The sequence below is a fragment of the Diceros bicornis genome, chromosome 15 (genome assembly GCF_020826845.1).
Source record: "Diceros bicornis minor isolate mBicDic1 chromosome 15, mDicBic1.mat.cur, whole genome shotgun sequence".
Taxonomy (NCBI): domain Eukaryota; kingdom Metazoa; phylum Chordata; class Mammalia; order Perissodactyla; family Rhinocerotidae; genus Diceros; species Diceros bicornis.
The window spans coordinates 51,443,655-51,462,178 of record NC_080754.1 but is presented as its reverse complement, the minus strand read 5'-3'; the positions used below and the strand labels follow the sequence as shown (position 1 = coordinate 51,462,178).

The 18,524-nt window shown below is 42.8% G+C and overlaps 1 protein-coding gene across 1 annotated transcript in view; it reads right to left on the bottom strand.

Moving 5' to 3' along the window:
* Window positions 1-18,524, bottom strand: part of SLC7A14 (solute carrier family 7 member 14) — a 53,726-nt gene that overhangs the window by 15,983 nt on the left and 19,219 nt on the right. The window contains exons 2-4 of the mRNA XM_058555587.1: window positions 13,173-13,409; window positions 11,318-11,535; window positions 2,195-2,341 (exon numbers count right to left, since the gene is read on the bottom strand). Of these exons, the coding sequence (XP_058411570.1) occupies window positions 2,195-2,341; window positions 11,318-11,535; window positions 13,173-13,409 (602 nt within the window). The remainder of the gene's footprint in view (window positions 1-2,194; window positions 2,342-11,317; window positions 11,536-13,172; window positions 13,410-18,524) is intronic.

Sequence of the window (18,524 nt, the reverse complement as noted above, 5' to 3'; positions counted from 1 at the left end):
TGTAGCCAAAGGCACTGGAGTCAGGGCCTGGCAGTGGCCATGAGCACACTGCCTGCGTGGACAAGACCCTTATTTCTTTTATACATTCAGGGTCCTACAGGGTCTTATCTGTACTCCCTCTCACCCTGAAGACCAGAGATCAAAACTCCAAAGATAAGTGCATAGGAGATCCACAGTCAATTAACTAATGAGACCCAGATGAGGACTCATCTTTCCATATCCTCTCTGTAGCTTGTTCCAGGAGCCAGGCAGGCCAACAAACAAATTATGGCAACAAGATGGAATCCAGTACTGCTCTGGGGCTGTAAGACCACCGTGGCTTAACCAGGAATCACTTGGGACTCCCAGGACCTATTTCCCTTCATGAGTCACAGGTCTGCCACAGCATCCCTCCCTTCTTATGGCCAGGCTCCCACCCTGGCCTGTGAAGGCCAATCTTGACATCAAGAAGGGAGTTCAGAGCCTGAAAGGGAGAGGGTGGTGCATTTCTAGACCACTTCTTTGCCTATGCCTCAGGAGCCAAGATCCTCCAGTGAAGTCATGGGCCGCTAGGGAGGACAGCACCATAGACCACCACAGCCCAGCAATTTGACTCTTCTCCTGGTGGTGGAATGGCAGCCTGCTGATCAGCACAAGACAAAACAGCCCCTGAGGCATGGTTAAGGCCCATGCATTCAAACAGAGAATGTTTCCCAGCAACGTTACCACTTGCAACATCTCCTCTGGGGGCGGGGTGGGATGTGCTGGAGGAGAGTGGGATTGATTTTTACAGCAATTTTCATTGTCTCCTGCCCATGTTAGATCAGGATGCACAGAAGTTGGTAGATGCACAGAAGTACTCTGTAGTCTATAAAGTGTTATTCTAAGGAAGGAACTGTGATTATTAACTTTATTTTGTGTGCTGCAAGAGTAGACCCCGGAGGAGGGGAAGGTATGAGGGAGGAACAGGAGGGTAGATGCAGAGCAGTGTGTCTTTGCTGCTCCCCCCACACCACCAGCTGTCCCTGAATGCTCTGTCTGCAGGGATAATCAGAGTATGGATAAAGTGAAGCCACCTGCGTGCATGTGCATAGGGGGAGGTACTAGTCGACTTATCCATAATTGTTTAGGTAGGCAGCTGAATTTCTATAAACCACATCCAAGGTTGCTCTTATGTTTTCCTTGTCTTCCAGAACAATCATGTTTTGCAGCTTGCCTTGATGATCAATTAGCCTGGCTTCTTTAGGTAGTTGCTAAATGTGGTTTTTGTTTTTCTTTTTTGAGGGGGTGGGAAGGAGGTGCCTTTCACACGTTGTGGCAGCAGGAATAGCGGGGCTGATAGGGCGCACCCAGATGCTGGCTTTTTCCTAACTGTGGTGACTGAAGTGAGTGGGACCCACAAGGCCTGGGAGTATTTGTGTAACCACAAACCTATTGGCTTGTCAGCTGGTTCTCTCCATTGCCGGGACCTGAGGGGGATGTTGGATGTGGCTAAACTATTTCTGTGATAGAAATTCTGGGATGGGACCCCCAGCTGAGAGATGACACATCAAAAGTGTGAAGAGTACCTCAGGAGTGTGATCTCGGGAGACAAGCCTGAAGGCTTCATTCTGAGGACTCCCCTTGGCAGGGAAACCCGAAGCGGCGAGCTTGAGCTGGTGTAAAAAGAGGGAGCAACAGCAGAAAGAAATTGCATTTCCCCTGGGAGATTCAAGGGGAAGTGCACCTCTAGAGAATAATGTATTCTCTCTCCCAACTCTGCGGGAGCCTCGCCTCTTTGCTGCCGGGAAGCTCCCAGAAGACAGAAGAGCATTGAGGAGGGTGCACAGAGGCCACAATGCCTCTGCTCGCACACCCACCCGTTACTGCCAGCCTATGATCTGAGCTCCTTGGCTGGCGGCCCACTCCCTGCACACTATCCCCTGGGCTGCAGTGGACACCAAGAGCCTGTGTGTAGGGTGGGGCAGGGACAGAAACTCAGAGGCCATGGCTGAAGGGAGGGTCTGGGGCCTTTCCTCTCCAGTGGGGAGTCCTGATTTTCTTCTTGTCATCGGTGGGTGGGGATCTAGGGAGCACGAGGCACATGCATACAAACACCAAGAAGGCACAAGGAGAGGACTACTTCTTGACAGAAGGGACCTCAGTCCCAGAGCCACATTTGAAGGTCAAATATGAAAAGGCCATGAGGAGGGTCCCACCAGCATTTGGTACTTACTGATACATATGCTGTCAGGCAGATGACCAGGGACGCGGTGATAGCATAAGGGATGGACGTGTTGGGATTCTTGGCTTCCTCTCCGGTGGTGGCGATGATGTCAAAGCCAATGAAAGCATAGAAACACGTGGCTGCACCTTGCAGCACCTGTATGGACAATGGCGTTTGTTAGACTCAGTGACAAGGCAGTGCCAGGGCCTTACATGTGGTCCCCACAATTGCCTAATGCCTGGCAGACATTATTGAGTGGCAGAGGGGGTAACATGGTGGAGCTTGTGTTAAGCACTGAGTTCTGATCTCCTCTACTTTCTAGCTGTGTGACCCTGGGCAATTCTCTCACGTGTAAAATGGAAATAAGAAGAATTATGCCCAAATAAAAACTAGGTCATTCAACACATTCAAGTCATTTTTGGCACTATGTGGGGTTATAAATAAATCAGTAAGTTGGTTAACCCTATGTCTTAGGGGAACTCACTAACCTCTCTGTGCTTTGTTTTCATTCAGTGGTTCTTCACCACAACCAGGGGCTGTCTGACCACCCCTAGGGGACATTTAGAAATGTGGGGAGGGCTGGCCCCGTGGCTTAGCGGTTAAGTGCGCACGTTCCGCTGCTGGCGGCCCTGGGTTTGGATGCGGGCGGGCACCGACGCACCGCTTCTCCTGCCATGATGAGGCCGCGTCCCACATACAGCAACTAGAAGGCTGTGCAACTATGACATACAACTATCTACTGGGGCTTTGGGGGCGGGGGGGAAACCGGTTTTTAAAAAAAAAAAAAAAAAAAGAAATGTGGGGAGGTATTGTGACTGTCACAGATACATGAGGTGGGTGCTTCTGGCATTTATTGTAGTGGGCTCAGATGTTTCTGCACAAAGAATTCTACCAAAATTATCATTAGTGCCCTTGATTAATAATCTCTATGGTAACTTCCAGATCTGAAATGATATCAAGGATTTTCAGATCTTCGGATATTCTATTGTCTTTCATAGGAAGACAGGTAGAGACAGTTTGATTTTTCTGCTCCCTTTGGGGGGCTTGAGTGACCTTGTTGGGCTATAAGGCAGGAGAAGACATGAGGTGTGAGGTGGGGGAAGCTGGGTAGGTGGTATCCAGTGACACCTGCTGGATGGCTGTCTGACAGGAGCCTATGTGGCTCTGAGGGTGGTTGGGACTTGATAAGTCAAGATGTCAATGAAAATCTTCCCTTGAGGAATGTGTTACCGTCTTCCAAAGACTCTATTGAAATTTAAATGAAGTTTCCCCACCTTAGAATTCTCATTATCAGCTGAAAGTAAAAAATATGCCTCTTTGAATGCTTGGGGATGTCCTTTAAGGGGAAGATGAGAGAGGGTTTTCTGGACTTGTGTGTATGGGGTGGGGGGGTCTTAGCAACATGTGAGCTCTAGCCAAGGATCCAGGAGTGAGGCTCACTGTAGAGAGGACACTTTGTTCCTTTTCTCCACATTCAGTTTATAAATGATGAAATTCAACATGTGCCAAACAGATACCTGTCCCTAAACTTTTGCTCTTACCTTTCCCACCAACTTCTCAATAAGTGAAAGACAAAGTACTAAGTACTAGAACCTATAAGGTACATCACAAAACTGAAGGTCTTCTGAAACCCTCAAAAACAACCTTTGCTCATCTGTAAAATGAATCGGTCTCTTCTACAGTCTCTCTCATTAGGATTCTGTTTCAATTCCGTAACTAGGAGTTCCTATCCTGGGATCCATGCAATTCGGGGGATCTGTGAATTTTGCCGAGAGAAAAATTGAATCTTTCTTTTCACTAACCTCTGACTGGACATTAGCATTTCTTTTAATTATGAATGTAGGTGACAAACTAACAGTTCCTGTGACTTTGTCACCAGTAGCAATCAGGTATTTTCCCATCATATCAGAGTTGTTACAGAGATCTTGAAGTATTGCTGGTGCTCATTGCTACTTCCAAATTATGACAGTTATTAGACATAGATATTAATATTTAAAGCACTAATGAAGCACATTGTTATTATATCACAATTAAAAATATTTTTATAACTATATTTCAATATAATTGATTTCTTTTGAACCCTATGTAATTAGGTTATTCATTTATAAATGCAATTCTCAGAAAGTGTCCATAGCCTTCACCAGACTGCCAAGGAGTCCATGGCAGACACAAAAAATCTAAGACCTCCTGGTCTATTCTAATAACTCAGGTAGAAAGAACTTCTCAAACGAGTAATTGTCACCAGGGGACTACTTTCTAGGAGAGGAGATAGCTCCCAATTTCACTCCAGTGAAGTCCTTCATTTCAGGTCATGAAAGTGATTTTGGCCTCCAGACAAGGAGAGAAAACAGATCTCACCTCATCGTACATGGAAGTTCACCGGTTTGGAAATGTGCTTGTTTTCATTTGTCTAGAAAATGTTTCTGGTCTTCAAGAATGAACAGATGCTGAGATTGCAGGCTCGCTAAGCTGTGTCCATCAAGGAAAACGTTGCTTTAAGACAGCTTCCAGGAAACAAGTTCTGCTTTCTTCCCTTACACACACACACACACGCATGCACACACACACACACACACACACACCTCTCCTGTAAACCATCCAGTGACCTATTATGACAATCAGTCTGAAGATGCATCACTCCCAATTAGGATGTCCCAGGGCTACAGTGCCATGCCTATTTGGTGTGGTCAGTTCTGGATGGAAAGGCCATAGATACTAGAAGAGCTCACTGCTGAGGAAAGGACAATAGGAGGGTCCTAAATAAGAACTCCAGGGGTAAGTCTACCCTAGAAAAAAATGAGAGGTCTGTAAACCATGCCATGTGAGGAATAACTGAGGACCTAGGGATGTCTAACTCAAAGAAAAGAAGACTCAGTGGAAGACATGGAGGACACCCTCCAATTTTGAAGCACGGACCATGTAGCAGTTGGAAGAGAGGTACACTGTAGGCTCCAGAGGGAATCCCCGAGCTATATACATGCATGGGATCAGATTTGGTTAGGAGGGCAGACTTTGTAGACTGTCAGACCTAGGTTGGTTCTGCCACGTACTAGCTTGGTGACCGTGAACAAATTCCTAACCTCTTGGATACTCATTTTCTTTATCTCCTAAATGGAGATAAAAATAGTATTTAGTGGGGCTGGCTCCATGGCCTAGTGGTTGAAGTTCTGCATGCTTGCCTTTGGTGGCCCGGGTTTGTGGGTTTGGTTCCTGGGCAGGGACCTTCACCACTCATCGGCCATGCTGTAGCAGGCGACCCACACACAAGATAGAGGAAGACTGGGACAGATGTTAGCTCAGGGCTAATCTTCCTCAAGCAAAAAAAAAAACAAAACAAAAAAACGAGGAGTGGCAGCAGATGTTAGTTCAGGGCAAATCTTCCTCAGCAAAAAAAAAAAAAAAACAAATAGTATTTAGCTCATAGGGTTGTAACAAGAATTAAATAAGATAATATAGTAAATAACTGTCATACAATACGGTAGGTGCTCAATAAATATGAGCTCTTACCAGCAGTACTTTTATTACCATTGTAAGTTTTTCTAGAATAGATGAAACCTCAAGGGCACAAACAAGTTCCTCCTCCTTGTTCTTCTTTTAGAACAGACACATATTTTATGAACTGCTCCCCTGTGCCAGGCACTGCGCTTGCTGATGTGGATGCAGTCATGAGCAAAATGTACTCCGAGCTTGGACCTGGAGCTTGGAGTCAAGAGGATACTGCAAGACCCAAAATGCAGCCTTGACTGTGGTAATAAACTGAACAAAATTAAGATATATCTATATTATTTGCAAAACACAAATGCTACTATTTTCTAAATAAATGAAAGAATAGATCGCAATTACTGATAACGATTAGATACCAGAAAATTAACTATGATCCAGTTGGGAAGAGAGAATGAGTTTGCAAAGAGAATGTCTGTTAGCCTGAATTTGCATAGGTAGAACTAGAAGGAATTATGGTCAAAGACTGAGCAGATCAAAGGGAGGACATCCGGAGTTTCTACTGTGTTAGGTAGGAAACAGAATTGAACTCAGATGGTTCAAATGAAATGATTTCAGTGAAGGGACCATAGGATCCAAGGTTGGGAAGGAGTGAGGAAGAAATCACCTGGCCTTGCTCTCTTTTTGCCTTCTGATCTCCTGATAATATCTCCCATTGGCTAAACCCAACAGGAAGCCACCAGCAAGGAGTCTTCTAGAGCATAGAATGGAACATGAAGGGTGGAGAATGGATCTGGGGAGTGCAGGCAAATGGAGAGAAACCAGCACACCTGCCAAGATCAAACAGACCCTGCCCTAACAAGATGTAGATTAAATAAACAGATTATCAAAGAGAAGATAATTAAATTAGCAAATAAGGTCACCTTTTTACTTGAGTCAGTTTAAATGAGTTTTTCTTCCCTGCAAGCAAATGATCCCTGACTGGTAAATACAAAAGAGCCATGAAATGAAACTGTGTATGGGTGTGTCTCTACCCAAATAACCACTAAAACTACTTTCCACTTCACTCTGTCCAGATCTCAGATCCGGCCACTGGTATTTAGGATTAGGATACCCTTTCATCTCTGAAAGAATGTGTACGGAACCTAGGCGTGAGCATCTGTGAATAAAATGAGTAGGTGAAGTGTGTGTGTATGTTTGTGTGTTTCTGTATTCATTGGCACTTTATCCTAACTTTCCTTTAATGTTTTACATGAGTAAAAAATAGTATTGACTTTTTAACTTGATGACATAAGCGGAAATTGTTTTCCAAAGTAAACCTGTGTAACTGCTCAGCCAGGCGATCCAGATAGGTCTGGCCCTCTATAGGGCTTTGTGGGGAAGCGGCACGCGCTTCAGTTGCTGGAGTGCTGCTGCTTAATGAGTTGTCAAAAGCAGTGTCATTAGTGGTCTGCTACTCAGTGTGTGGGGTTCCTAAAAGCTGGCCCCCCCATGCCTTGCTGATATTTGAGAGTCATTAAGATGAGGCAGCTCTTCATATTCTGCCTTGGCCAGTCTGCCAGATGCCTAGGAGATAATTAGACATCTTTATATAATTGACTCCCAAGGTAACAAGGCAAAACTCCAACTTTAATAGCATTTTCTATCACCCTCATGCTCCAGATCTATTAGCAGCCTGTCCGCAGTGACAGTGGAATGTGCTAATAGGCTCCAACCAATGGACTCAAGTGTGGAGAATATGAAAAACAACTTTTCCTTTGTTTGGAGACTGTCAGCATTACCCACAAATACTTGCTATGGATGGTTTTCCTGGGAGCTATTTGTGCTGGTAGCATGTCTTATTTGGCTAAAGAAAAACAGTAAGATAGCATCAAGAACAAATAACATACAGAGAATACACATCCAGCAATGTTCAGGGGCTGAGAAATTGCAGATGAAGGAAGCAGGGGTTCAGCTGAGGGCCAGCAGTTACTTGATATAGGGAAAAATGTTTGTTGTTCTTAAGCTCTTCAAGACCAAAGAAGCATTTGACCCAGAACCTGTAAGTGAGTAAACCATTCCTTTAGCTATTTTCTTTGGAAGGAATTGGTTGCATCAGGGGAAAGAGTAGGCTTATGAGGGGTCCGTGGCCACAGGACAGATTGTTCATTAACCCTTTCAAAGTACTTGAGAACTGTGTTTCAAGTCATGTAATGGTATTCTTATAAACCATCCGCTACATAATGGTTTTGTCCATCCCATCCTACCTAAAGTGACTGAGGAATGGGGTGGATTGGAACTCCAAACTAGTCCTCTTGTCAAGGTTAGGGGTCTGGTTTTCCCTAAGGAGTGAAGAAGTTCATGCAGCTCCTAAGTAGGCAACTCACTTTTGCTGATGATTGTTAGATAACAGAGTGGGGAGTGTGTTTATTAACTTGGTTGGATGACATGCTCATGAGAGGGTGTCAGACATTAAAAAATGGGATCTATATTCAAAGTAGCCTTGCTGGACTGGAAAAGTGATCTGAAACAAAAGTTGAGAAAGAACAAGTCCAGGCCAGTTTGCTGGAGAGGAAACATACTCTGCAGAAATCCAAGACCAGGCAGATAGCAAAGAGGATGAGTCAGCAGCATCCTCACACTAGGCTGTCCTTTGTGCTCAGATGATGCTTTTAGTCACAGCCAGCAGGGCACACATTTGAATTTCCTGCAGGGATAATGTATTTGCAGTGAAAAATCCAAAATCCCAGCCATGCCTTTTTGGTGGCCAGTGACAAACCTACTCAAGATAGTAGGTTTGTGTTGGAGTGAGGTCAGTGAGCTCAAAGGTGCAAAAAAACACAATTGGTCCCATGCATCCAAACCTGGTGGATTGTGGAGTAAATACGGGCTTTGGCTCATCCAGGACTGGGATTGAATTTCAACCCTACTACAATCTAGATCTGTCATCTTAACTTTTCTAAACTTCAGTTGTTTTGATGTAAAAGTAGAGATTATTGCACTTATTTTGCGGGGCTACTGTGAAGATTAAGTGGAAAGTGTATATGAAAGAGTGTGTCATAAAGAAAATGGTAAGTGTTTAAGAATAACATCCTTCCTTTCTTTTTTATTCCTGATTTCTGATCTTCTTTTCTTGCTACAAAAGCTAATGAGAACCTGGAATGCATAAATGGCATTTTGCAGCCTTAGGGATGCAACCCCCAAGGCTGGCTCGATTAGCCTCTTCCTTGATGAGGGAGGCTCCTGACTGAGGAAGGATGTGGAACTCCTGAGAAGGGAAGAGGAGGTCCCCAAAGAGAATAAAGACCCAGAACAAAGCACAAGGGGAAAGGCTGAAAGACTCATTGATCATCTTCAGCATGGGCAAAGGGTATTTACACAGAGCGTATTAACTCTTTCCAGCCTTTACATGGGGCCTAGACTACAGTGTGTGCCGTTGAGGTGAACTATTAGGAGGATTTTGAAAATTAAATATGAACCCAGTAATTAAGAAGTTTGCAAATTGTTTTGACATGATGTCTTGGTAAACAATTCACATTTGGCCTGGGCTGGTTGAACTAAACTCCCACCTGAAGATAAGAAAATAGACTAGACCATCTCTTAGTGCTCCTCCCAGCTCCAAGACTCTATGATTTTATGAAAGCTTAAAGGAAATTAAATGTAACATGTCAGATTAATTACCTTAACATGTCTTTTTTTTTAAAGAAGGCTCAGAAAGGAGGGGTCATCGTGCATAAAGTACTTGACACGATGGAGAGGGCTTTGGAGTCACACAGACCTGGGCAGGAATTTCATTCCTGGCACTGACTAGCTAAGTTGACTTCAGGTAGTTAAGTCGACTTCAGGTAAGTTAACCAACCTCTCTGGGCCTTGGATTCTGCATCTGTAAATTGGGGATAGCAGCACCTGCTTTAAAGTTTTGTTATAAGAGAGAGATGATATTCATAGAGCGCAAGGCCGGCACCTAATAGGTAGTCAATAAATTCTAGCTCCTTCCTCCTGTAATTATCACTACTGCTAACCACACAATGTGCAGCTGAAACCTCCAAGATTTTATTCTTCTTTGCAAGCATTTGGTGCAACTACTTTTCCCACTTGATGGATGAGAAAATCTGAAAGCACAAAAGTTAGATGTTGGCCAAAGTCTTACAGTAAGTTGATGACTCAATAATTTCTTATATTGTTAAGAAAATGGTGACAACATTTTTGTGAGTTATGATGAAAATGCAATTGAGTTCCGGAAAAACATTCTTTCTTTGTCACTCTTATAATTTGTTGTTTCTCTTATTTGATAGGAAAGGGATGATTTGTATTGTGAGCAAAGATAGATTTGGGGATCCAGAATGAGGTCAACAGTGTTTCTTTGTCTGTTCTTCTGGTTTTAACCAGTTTCAGGATTTATTCATTTCAAGGAGGAGGGATGAATTTTGTGGTTCTGTGGCATTTCTGTGGAAAGATAAGCAGAAGACTAGAAATCTTGGCTTAAATTTCTTCCTTGCTTATTTCTCCGCATTGAACAGTGTGGCATGGTTCAGAATAAACAGAAATTATTTTGAGTGTTCTCCAAGAGAGGTTTCTAGTCCCTGGACATCTTGGAGGAAAACCAGTCTAAACAAAATCTACAAAAGCATAACTTGTGGAATCCTGGACTTGCTCTCTGCTACCAGTCCTAGGCAGACATGCCTCTCTTAGCCTCAGTTTCTTCACCTGTTAAAGAAGGGGATAGGACCAGGAGACCTCTAAGATCCCTTCCAGCTGAAAATTCTCTGATTTATATTCTACTATTTAAAAAAAATGGGCTGCTGAATTTTTACCAATAAATCCACAAAGTAAGTATTTTTAGTCATATTAGAGAAAGAATCCAGGTACGACTTAGAACTACTTGGCAGTGTAAAGAATTTGCCACTCTGACCTTCCCATTTTTCTTTAGCATAAACCACGCCACCCAGATCACAGTGATGAGATCTGAAGGTGTCCTTTAGGTCCTGCCCACTCTCTTGCCAGCACCCAGATCGCACCAGGTGGACTTTTTAGCTGTGGGTCCTGACTTTGCCGCTTACACAGTGCGCTTAAAAGCAAGTCATTTGACCTCTTTGAGTGTGAGGTTTTTTTTTTTTTCCTGAGGAAGATTCACCCTGAGCTAACATCTGTGCCCATCCTTCTCTTTCTGCTTGAGGCAAATTTGCTCTGAGCCAACATCTGAAGCCAGTCTTCCTCTATTTTGTGCGTGGGTTGCCACTGACAAGTGGTGTAGGTCTGCACCCAGGAACTGAACCTGGGCCGCCGAAGTGGAGCGTGCTGAACCTAACCACTAGGCCACCAGGGTTGGCCCCTGAGTGTGAGTTTTTTCATCTGTAAGACCAGAATGTAAATATCTTCTTTGTGAGATTATCAGGAAGATTAAATGAGATATCACACACAAAGCACTTATCATAGTATTAGGCATTTGTAAGTGGCCAAAATATTGAATGTATTAGTGTTACTTGTATAAACTAGGATCTCAATAAATGTTTGTGAAACAAATAAATAAAAAAATTATATGAAAACCACTTCTTCAGAACATTCCAGTTAAATTCAGATAAAAGGTGTTGAAGAGGGTGCCATGAAGATTATGGGACAGAGCAGCATTTTCTTGAAAATATGTCTCAGACTTGTCACAGGGTGGAAGGTAGAACGTGCAACAGCTTTACCAAGCTTTAGGAATGAACTCACCCCTGACCAGCCGTGGGGCAAGAACTGGCCCTCAGCCCAGTATTTCCCATTGATGAAGACGAGGCCTGCAATCATGATGAACACCCACACTGCCAGGTTCAGCACGTTGAGGACGTTGTTGAAGCCCACGGAATTCTTCACCCCCAGCGCAACGATGATGGTGACGATGATGGCAATCACCAGAGCCAGAAGGTCAGGGTATGATTCTTCACCTTTCCCTAGAGGGGAAAGACATGACTTAATATTGTCCAGAGGGAAAAAAGGGCCATGCAAACTCCCAGCCCCACCCCAGGGCATCTGCTCTAAGAAGGGTGGCCGGTTTGTCATGGAGGGAGGAGAAGAAACTGTGTTCGTGTATGTGCGCGTGTGCCTACAATGTGGTCCATGTGTGTCTATTTGCAAATGGGAAGGTTTTAGTATATAGGTGAAATGGCCTGATATTCTGGACCAGAAATTAGGGTACATGATATGACAATTACAACAGTGGCTCTGTTGTAATTGAGTGGCTCTGGCCATGGCACAGAACATTTGAAGTCAGGGGACATTTGGGATGACTATATGGGTCTAATATGTTTTCTGAAAACTATTTTATCTTCACGGTTGTTCACTTGATAATCCATAAATTTTCCATTTCATTCCAGCAATCTTTTCATTATTAGCAAATTTTAAATGTGTGTCTTTGAAAACTATTGGAAGAGGGTGTTCTTTCTGTTTATGTGTATGTGGTTGCAGAGAAAAAGATCAGTGAACATGCCCCGCCTGTTTGGTCTAGTCCGTTGACCAGTGGACTCCTGCCCTCTACAGAGTGGAAAGGGCACTGCCTCAGCAGTCAGGGCCCTGATTTTTGCCCATTACCAGCTGTGTGGCCTTGGGCCAGTGCCTCATTCCCTGGACCTCATCTGAAAGTGAAAGGGTTGGACTACCTGATTTTGGAGGGTCCTTTCAGACCTAAAATTCTGTGACATTGGTATACTGAGGAGATGTGGTCTTCCTACTTTTTATCTTCGCATGGTATCTAAGTGCTCAACATTTTTGCCAGTTCTTCTGAGATAGGGACACTGAAGTCAAATGACTTGCATACAGCCGCAGAATCAGTCCTTGGACGTTCTGGGGCAAGACCCTAAAGCTTCCTCAACTATTGGTTAGCTTCCTATGAATGTGAAAGGATAAAATCAGACATCAGGATGAAAAGTGGGTGGCAAGTGATGGATGGAGCCTGAAGACTCACGGTATTTGTTGTCTGAGCTTCTGATTGTCTAGGATTCACTTAGTTACATTACTCCTCCTTGACCTCCGCTAAACTGGAATCCATTTTGTTCCTTTTAAAAATATATTTTCTCATTTAAAAATTAACACATACTTATTTAAGAAGATTTTAAAAATCTGATGAAACCACTGGAGAAGTTCCTTACGGTTCTTTTTCTTGCATTCGTTTTATTTTTATATAGTTATTAACACAATGCATGTATAATTTGTATCCTTTGTCACATGACATTACATCAAAAACATATTCCATGTTATTACAACAGTCTTCCTAATCATCCTTTTCATTGCTAGCTACATAGTATGCTTCCACAATTTACTTAATCATTTGCTCCATTGTAGAATATTTAGGCTGTTTCTAATTTTTTGCTGTTATAAATAAGGCTGTGATGAACATCTTTTTGTATAAAGCTCTTATGGAAATAAGAATGATTTCCTTAGGATAGCTTCACAGGGGAAGAATTACTTTACAAAAAAAAAAGACATATTTAAGGCTTTTGCTATATTTTGCTAAACTGTGTCCTGAAAGAGGAATTCATTTATGTGGATTGGTAAGTTTGCATGTTGGGGTGAGTGGATGTGGCAGACTCACCCAGGCCGTTGAGGGTTCCCACGCTGTCCGTCATCCAGCGGCTGATGGTGTGATTAGCCAGTGAGTCAAACATGCTGCTCAAAGCACTGGCGCCGGCCGCAGTGCCAATCAGGTACTCCAGGATCAGGTTCCAGCCGATGAAAAACGCCACAAATTCCCCGACAGTGACGTAGCTGTAGGTGTAGGCTGACCCCGTGGTCTTGGGGACACGGACTCCAAACTCTGCATAGCAGACGCCTGCATGGGACAAACACATGGATGGTGGACTCCAGGAGGTGAGCTGACCTCTTTATGGTTAACTGTCTTGGGTAGAAATATGGGGACTCTCTGAGATCTTAGAACAAATGCACAAAGTTTTATGTATGTGAATAAGTTTAAAGCCAATTGTAATGAACTATTGGAAATCGATCTTCTTTATTTAGAAAAATTCCCATTTGTTGTATGTGTCTCTGTCACTGTTCCTTAGGTGTCAGGTATGCTGCGTGAACTTGGGCTTAATTCATTATGACCCCTACACTTGATGGCACCAGGGTTATATTATGTGTAACATTCTTCTCTTTCATTTTTACATATCACGGAAGGTGCTCCTCATTTGAGAGTGATTCTTTGAGCAATCTGTGAAAATCCTGTACTATGTCTAGCAGGGGCGTTGATAAAAAAATGCAAATATAGATAAATGCCTAGTTAACAAGGAAATTTAGCACATTCAAAAGATAATGTAATGAACACTTTCAGAGTGCCTACTAGTGCTTGACAGGGTGCTAAAAGTGCTGGGAATAAAAAACAGCGAGTAGACATGGCCCTGCCCTCAAGGGAGATATACCAGAAAATCAGTGCACGTCGTAGGCTGTGTAAGCTTGATAATGTAGAGATGTACAGGAACAAAGAGGGCAGAGAGGAGACATGTGCTTCAGCTGGTGTGGAGGTCTATGGAGAGTTAAATGGACAAAGAAGCTGGAAGGTGAGTCAAAGACAAGGCAGAGAGAGACAGTATGAAGTATTTACGTGGAGGAAAGTGTGCTTGAGGGGACTGGGAGAAGACGAAACTGGAGAGGCAAGCAGAAGCCCTGTGTTTTCCATAAAGGGTCCATTTTCACTAGAATCATCTATTGAACCATAATTTTAGGAGATGGGGACCAGGAATCTGCATTTTAACAAGTTTCCCTCTTATATTTGAAAAACATTGGTATATTGCCTCTATAGATCAAGCTAGAAAGAGATCAAAAATACCAAACCTCTGGGAGTTGGGAGGGTTTCCTACATTTTGCTAGGAACTCTGGGTACAGGGCCTGTGGGTACCACGTTGGAGGACAGACATATGACAGCTTGGAGGAAACACACCAGGAAAGAAGTGTAGAAGGGAACTGAAAGTGAACTCTATCTTCAGTTCCAGTTTTGTTAAGGGCCAGCCCTGAGGTTCTCTCATCACAAATCAGGGAACAATAGTTCACTCTTTTGTGACTAAAGAGAGTAGGTTTCTTCTCCTTTTGAAGGGGTGAAATCAATGCAAGGAAGCAAGAACAGAGATGTCAAAAGCAATGACACAATGAATGAATAAATGTGAGGCAAAATCTCTTTTCCTTCCGCTCAGTGGCATTAGCTGCCAGGGCATCCACATGGAGGGAGCACTGGACCAGCTGGGCTGTGCTCTTAACTCCACAGTGAGCCTGCTGCCTCTTATATTCAGTTTCCTTCTTTGTAAAAGAAAGGAATTAGACTGGATGCTCTTTTAAGGGTCTTCCTACTCTAACACTCTAGGATTCTATTGTTACAGTAGTCTTCTCTTAGCTATGTCCCAAGACCCCCAGAGGATGCCTGAAACCGTGGGTGGTACTGAACTCTATATATACTATGCTTTTTCCTAACGGCCTTATGGGCGGGAGTATATACAGTGTGATTACATTAGACAAAAGCATGATTCACGTCCTGGATGGGACGGAGCAGGATGGCATGAGATTTCATCATCCTACTCAGAACAGCATGCAATTTAAAACTTATGAATTGCTTATTTCTGGAATTTTCCATATAATATTTTTGGACCAAGTTTGACCACAGTAACTGAAACCTCGGAAAGCGAAACCACAGCTAAGGAGGGACTACCGTATATTGAATTTTGCTGCAAAACATACCAAGCATAATTTACTTTAATTCTTTTATATCAGTCACTGTATTTTTCTATATTATGGAGACACTCTCAGGGGCAGCACAGCCATTTGTCTCAACAGTGAATGGCTTAGGCTGCTATTTATTTTGAGTTCCTGTGTCAGCCCTGCTCCCTGCACTTTGTGAAATAGTTTTCCATCCCCTTCCTGGAGGTCAGAGTGTCTGTTGTTTCCTCTTGTTGCTGTCACAGGGCTTACCTTGAGCAGTCAGACCACCTCCTTCTCTAAATTGCTGCTTCCAACACCTGAGGTTTAAATTGTTAGAGTGAGTCTAAAATTAAGAGGAAGTGGTCTCTGAAGGGAGGCCTGAAGAACACTTCCGTGAGGAAAGTATAGAGTGTATAAACACTGAGTATGAGGACCTGATAATATTTTCTTAGATGCTTGGAGAACTTCTGTGTTCTCTCCTAAGAGAGCTGAGTTCGCGTGTACAGGGTAGGTTGCTCTTTTAGTGCAGTGTGAGGAAGGGACTAGGAGCAACTAACTTCTCCTCCTTGGTGTAGGATCCCCAGCTTTGTCCAATAATTCTTATATCCTATGAGCTGCTTCTCTCCACCCTTCTCTAGCCCTGACAATGCACAAGTCTTGTAAATAGAATTTTTCCAAGCGATGCTTTGGATCAGGCAGCAATTTGCAAATTTAATTTAGAGAGCCAGTATTGCAGAGTTTGTACAATCAAGCGTTCTCGCCTTAATATTTGATCTGCCAAATTAAATTTAAAAATACCCAATACACCATCATAAGCCGCTTGCCAAGGGTAATTAGCAAATAGCCAAGTCTTCCTTAGGCCCTGTGAAGGGACTGGTACCCTGCTGTCCTGAGTCAGAAGAAGAGGCCCTGTGCTGTGCACTGTACAGGGGCATATGGAAGCTCAGTCATTCATTTCCCAAGGTCCTGCTTGGATCCTGATGACTGGAGTTTGGGGAGAACAGTGGGAAAATCAATTACCACTAACTATGTAAGGCGATGTCTGCTCTCAGAAATCATTCTTTTGGATACATTCTCATTTTGAACACACTGTAAGAGATTTTATAATATTTTGAATCCTTCTGATTTATTTGTATGCAGGAGTCCAGGCTTTCAGGGAGCGCTAGAGAATATCCAGCCTGCCACTGAAACTCAGTGGTGAGAATGAGTGAGTGATTTCAACCCCAGATATCCTGGAAAAAACTGGAAAATGTTGTGAATCTTTCAACTATTTTCAAGTATCTGGTGTGTAAGAAAGAAAAATTTAAGGATATCTTTCTAATTTCAGTAAGAAATAAAAACCATGGGAAGGGAAATCTTGGTTTTTATTCCAGATTATGTACTAACTGAGAGCCAAGGGCAAGTTACTTACATCACATGAGTAAAATGAGGGGGCCAATCAGATAAGCTTTAGAATTCCTTCTAGTGCTATCATTCTTTAGTTTCACATCTAGAGTCAACTCTTAATCATCTGAGTCAATGGGAGTAGCCCTGTAGAAAATACTGCAAATCAGTGGTTCTCAGCAAAGGTGGCACTACCTTCCGGGGGAAGTTCTGCAAATCTGTGAATGGGGGTGTCTATGGTTCTCATGATGATTGTGGGCACTTATGGCATTAAATGGGCAGGGGCCTGGGCTGTTAGACATTCTGGAATGTGTAGGGCCATCCCACAGAAAGAGGCATCATCCTGTGTCTTACATGACTTCTGAAAGTCCCAATGGACATTCATGTAAATAAAAACCTGTTTATAATTTCAGAGGCTGAATCTATCTCCTTTTTACATATTAACACAAAGCATTTTTTTGCACGGCTTTATATACATTGAATTTTCCAGGACTGCAACAATTGGGTAAATTGAGGGACAATTGTAATTCGCTTTGTTTGGAATTTACGAAGAGTGAGTCATCGTTTTGGAAAACCACATCATCAACAGCGACATATCTCATGGTCTTTGAGCACCAAACAGCATGCCCATAAGAGCGTGCATTTGTAGCAGTTGTGTTCACGGTGGTTCTACAAATGACAGCAAATATCTGATGACTTCATTACGTCGCCTAATGTACTTATGCCCCAGCATTCACACACTGAAACCAAGATTGTTTTTATTAGAAATTACTTTTCTTTCATTTGTCTTTCATACTCAGGGCACACTGATTTTTTAAAAAATCATGTGTGAAGGAAGGTAACATTATCTCTAGTTTGCATTTCAAAATAGTAAAGGAAGAATTACAAAGTATTCATTACCTAAACTTGATTTGGTGTACTAGAGTGGAGAATCACTATTCTAAATGAGAGATAAATTTACAGATAATCTTTATTCAATTTAGTAATGCATTAAAAAAATTCTTGCCCCAAAGTTATGTTTCTAATCTATTTGCCTTATGTTATTATAAAAGTGATTTTGCATTCCTTGGCTACCCATCAAGTGATGGGAGATGGAGAGACATATTGATTCCAAAAGTATAACCGTGTAGCTGGAGAAAATCAATATAGAGTACAATGTTGAGGTCCAGATGGCCATCAGTGGGTGACTGCATGCTGCAAACCACAGGATGGAAGTGTTCCCATTAGAGTTGTTCAGAGATGGCAAGTCTAGGTCCTTGAGAAATACAGAAGAGTTATTTCAGCAGGATTAGAGGGAATAGGACTGATTTCTCATAGTCTGCAACTCTGATATCCTTTTCAATGATCCATCCTTTAAGCACATTGTAACATACCCCTGTTTTCATTTAGTCATCCCTCATGTTTTGTTTTATTTCTATACCCAGAACTACTTTTGGTTAAATTGACAAGCTGCCAGCCTAAAAAGCAGTCAGATTTAGGACTTATGCTTTGAAAAGTGGGTTGGGACAAGATACCAGGAGATTCCATATTTGAAACATTCTCTATGAATCCCCTCTGGTCCCCAAATGATGTATGATTTGGGGTTTGTAAAAATTTGGTCTCTTTCCATGTGAGTTTCTTTTCAACTCAGAGGGTCTGTGGTTCTATAGGCATAATATAAAGGCATATATATATATATGTATATATGCCTATATATATAGGCATAATAGGCCAGCCTTAGGTTAAATAGTCCCAGAGAGCCTACATACGCCATTGAACTTTCCAAACTGTGCCTAAGATAGCACTGCCCAACAGTAAAGATAATCACTACATTGTCCTCCTCCTCTAATTTCATCCCATCACTCACAGCATGCCCTGCTCTCTATTACCCTCTTAGAAC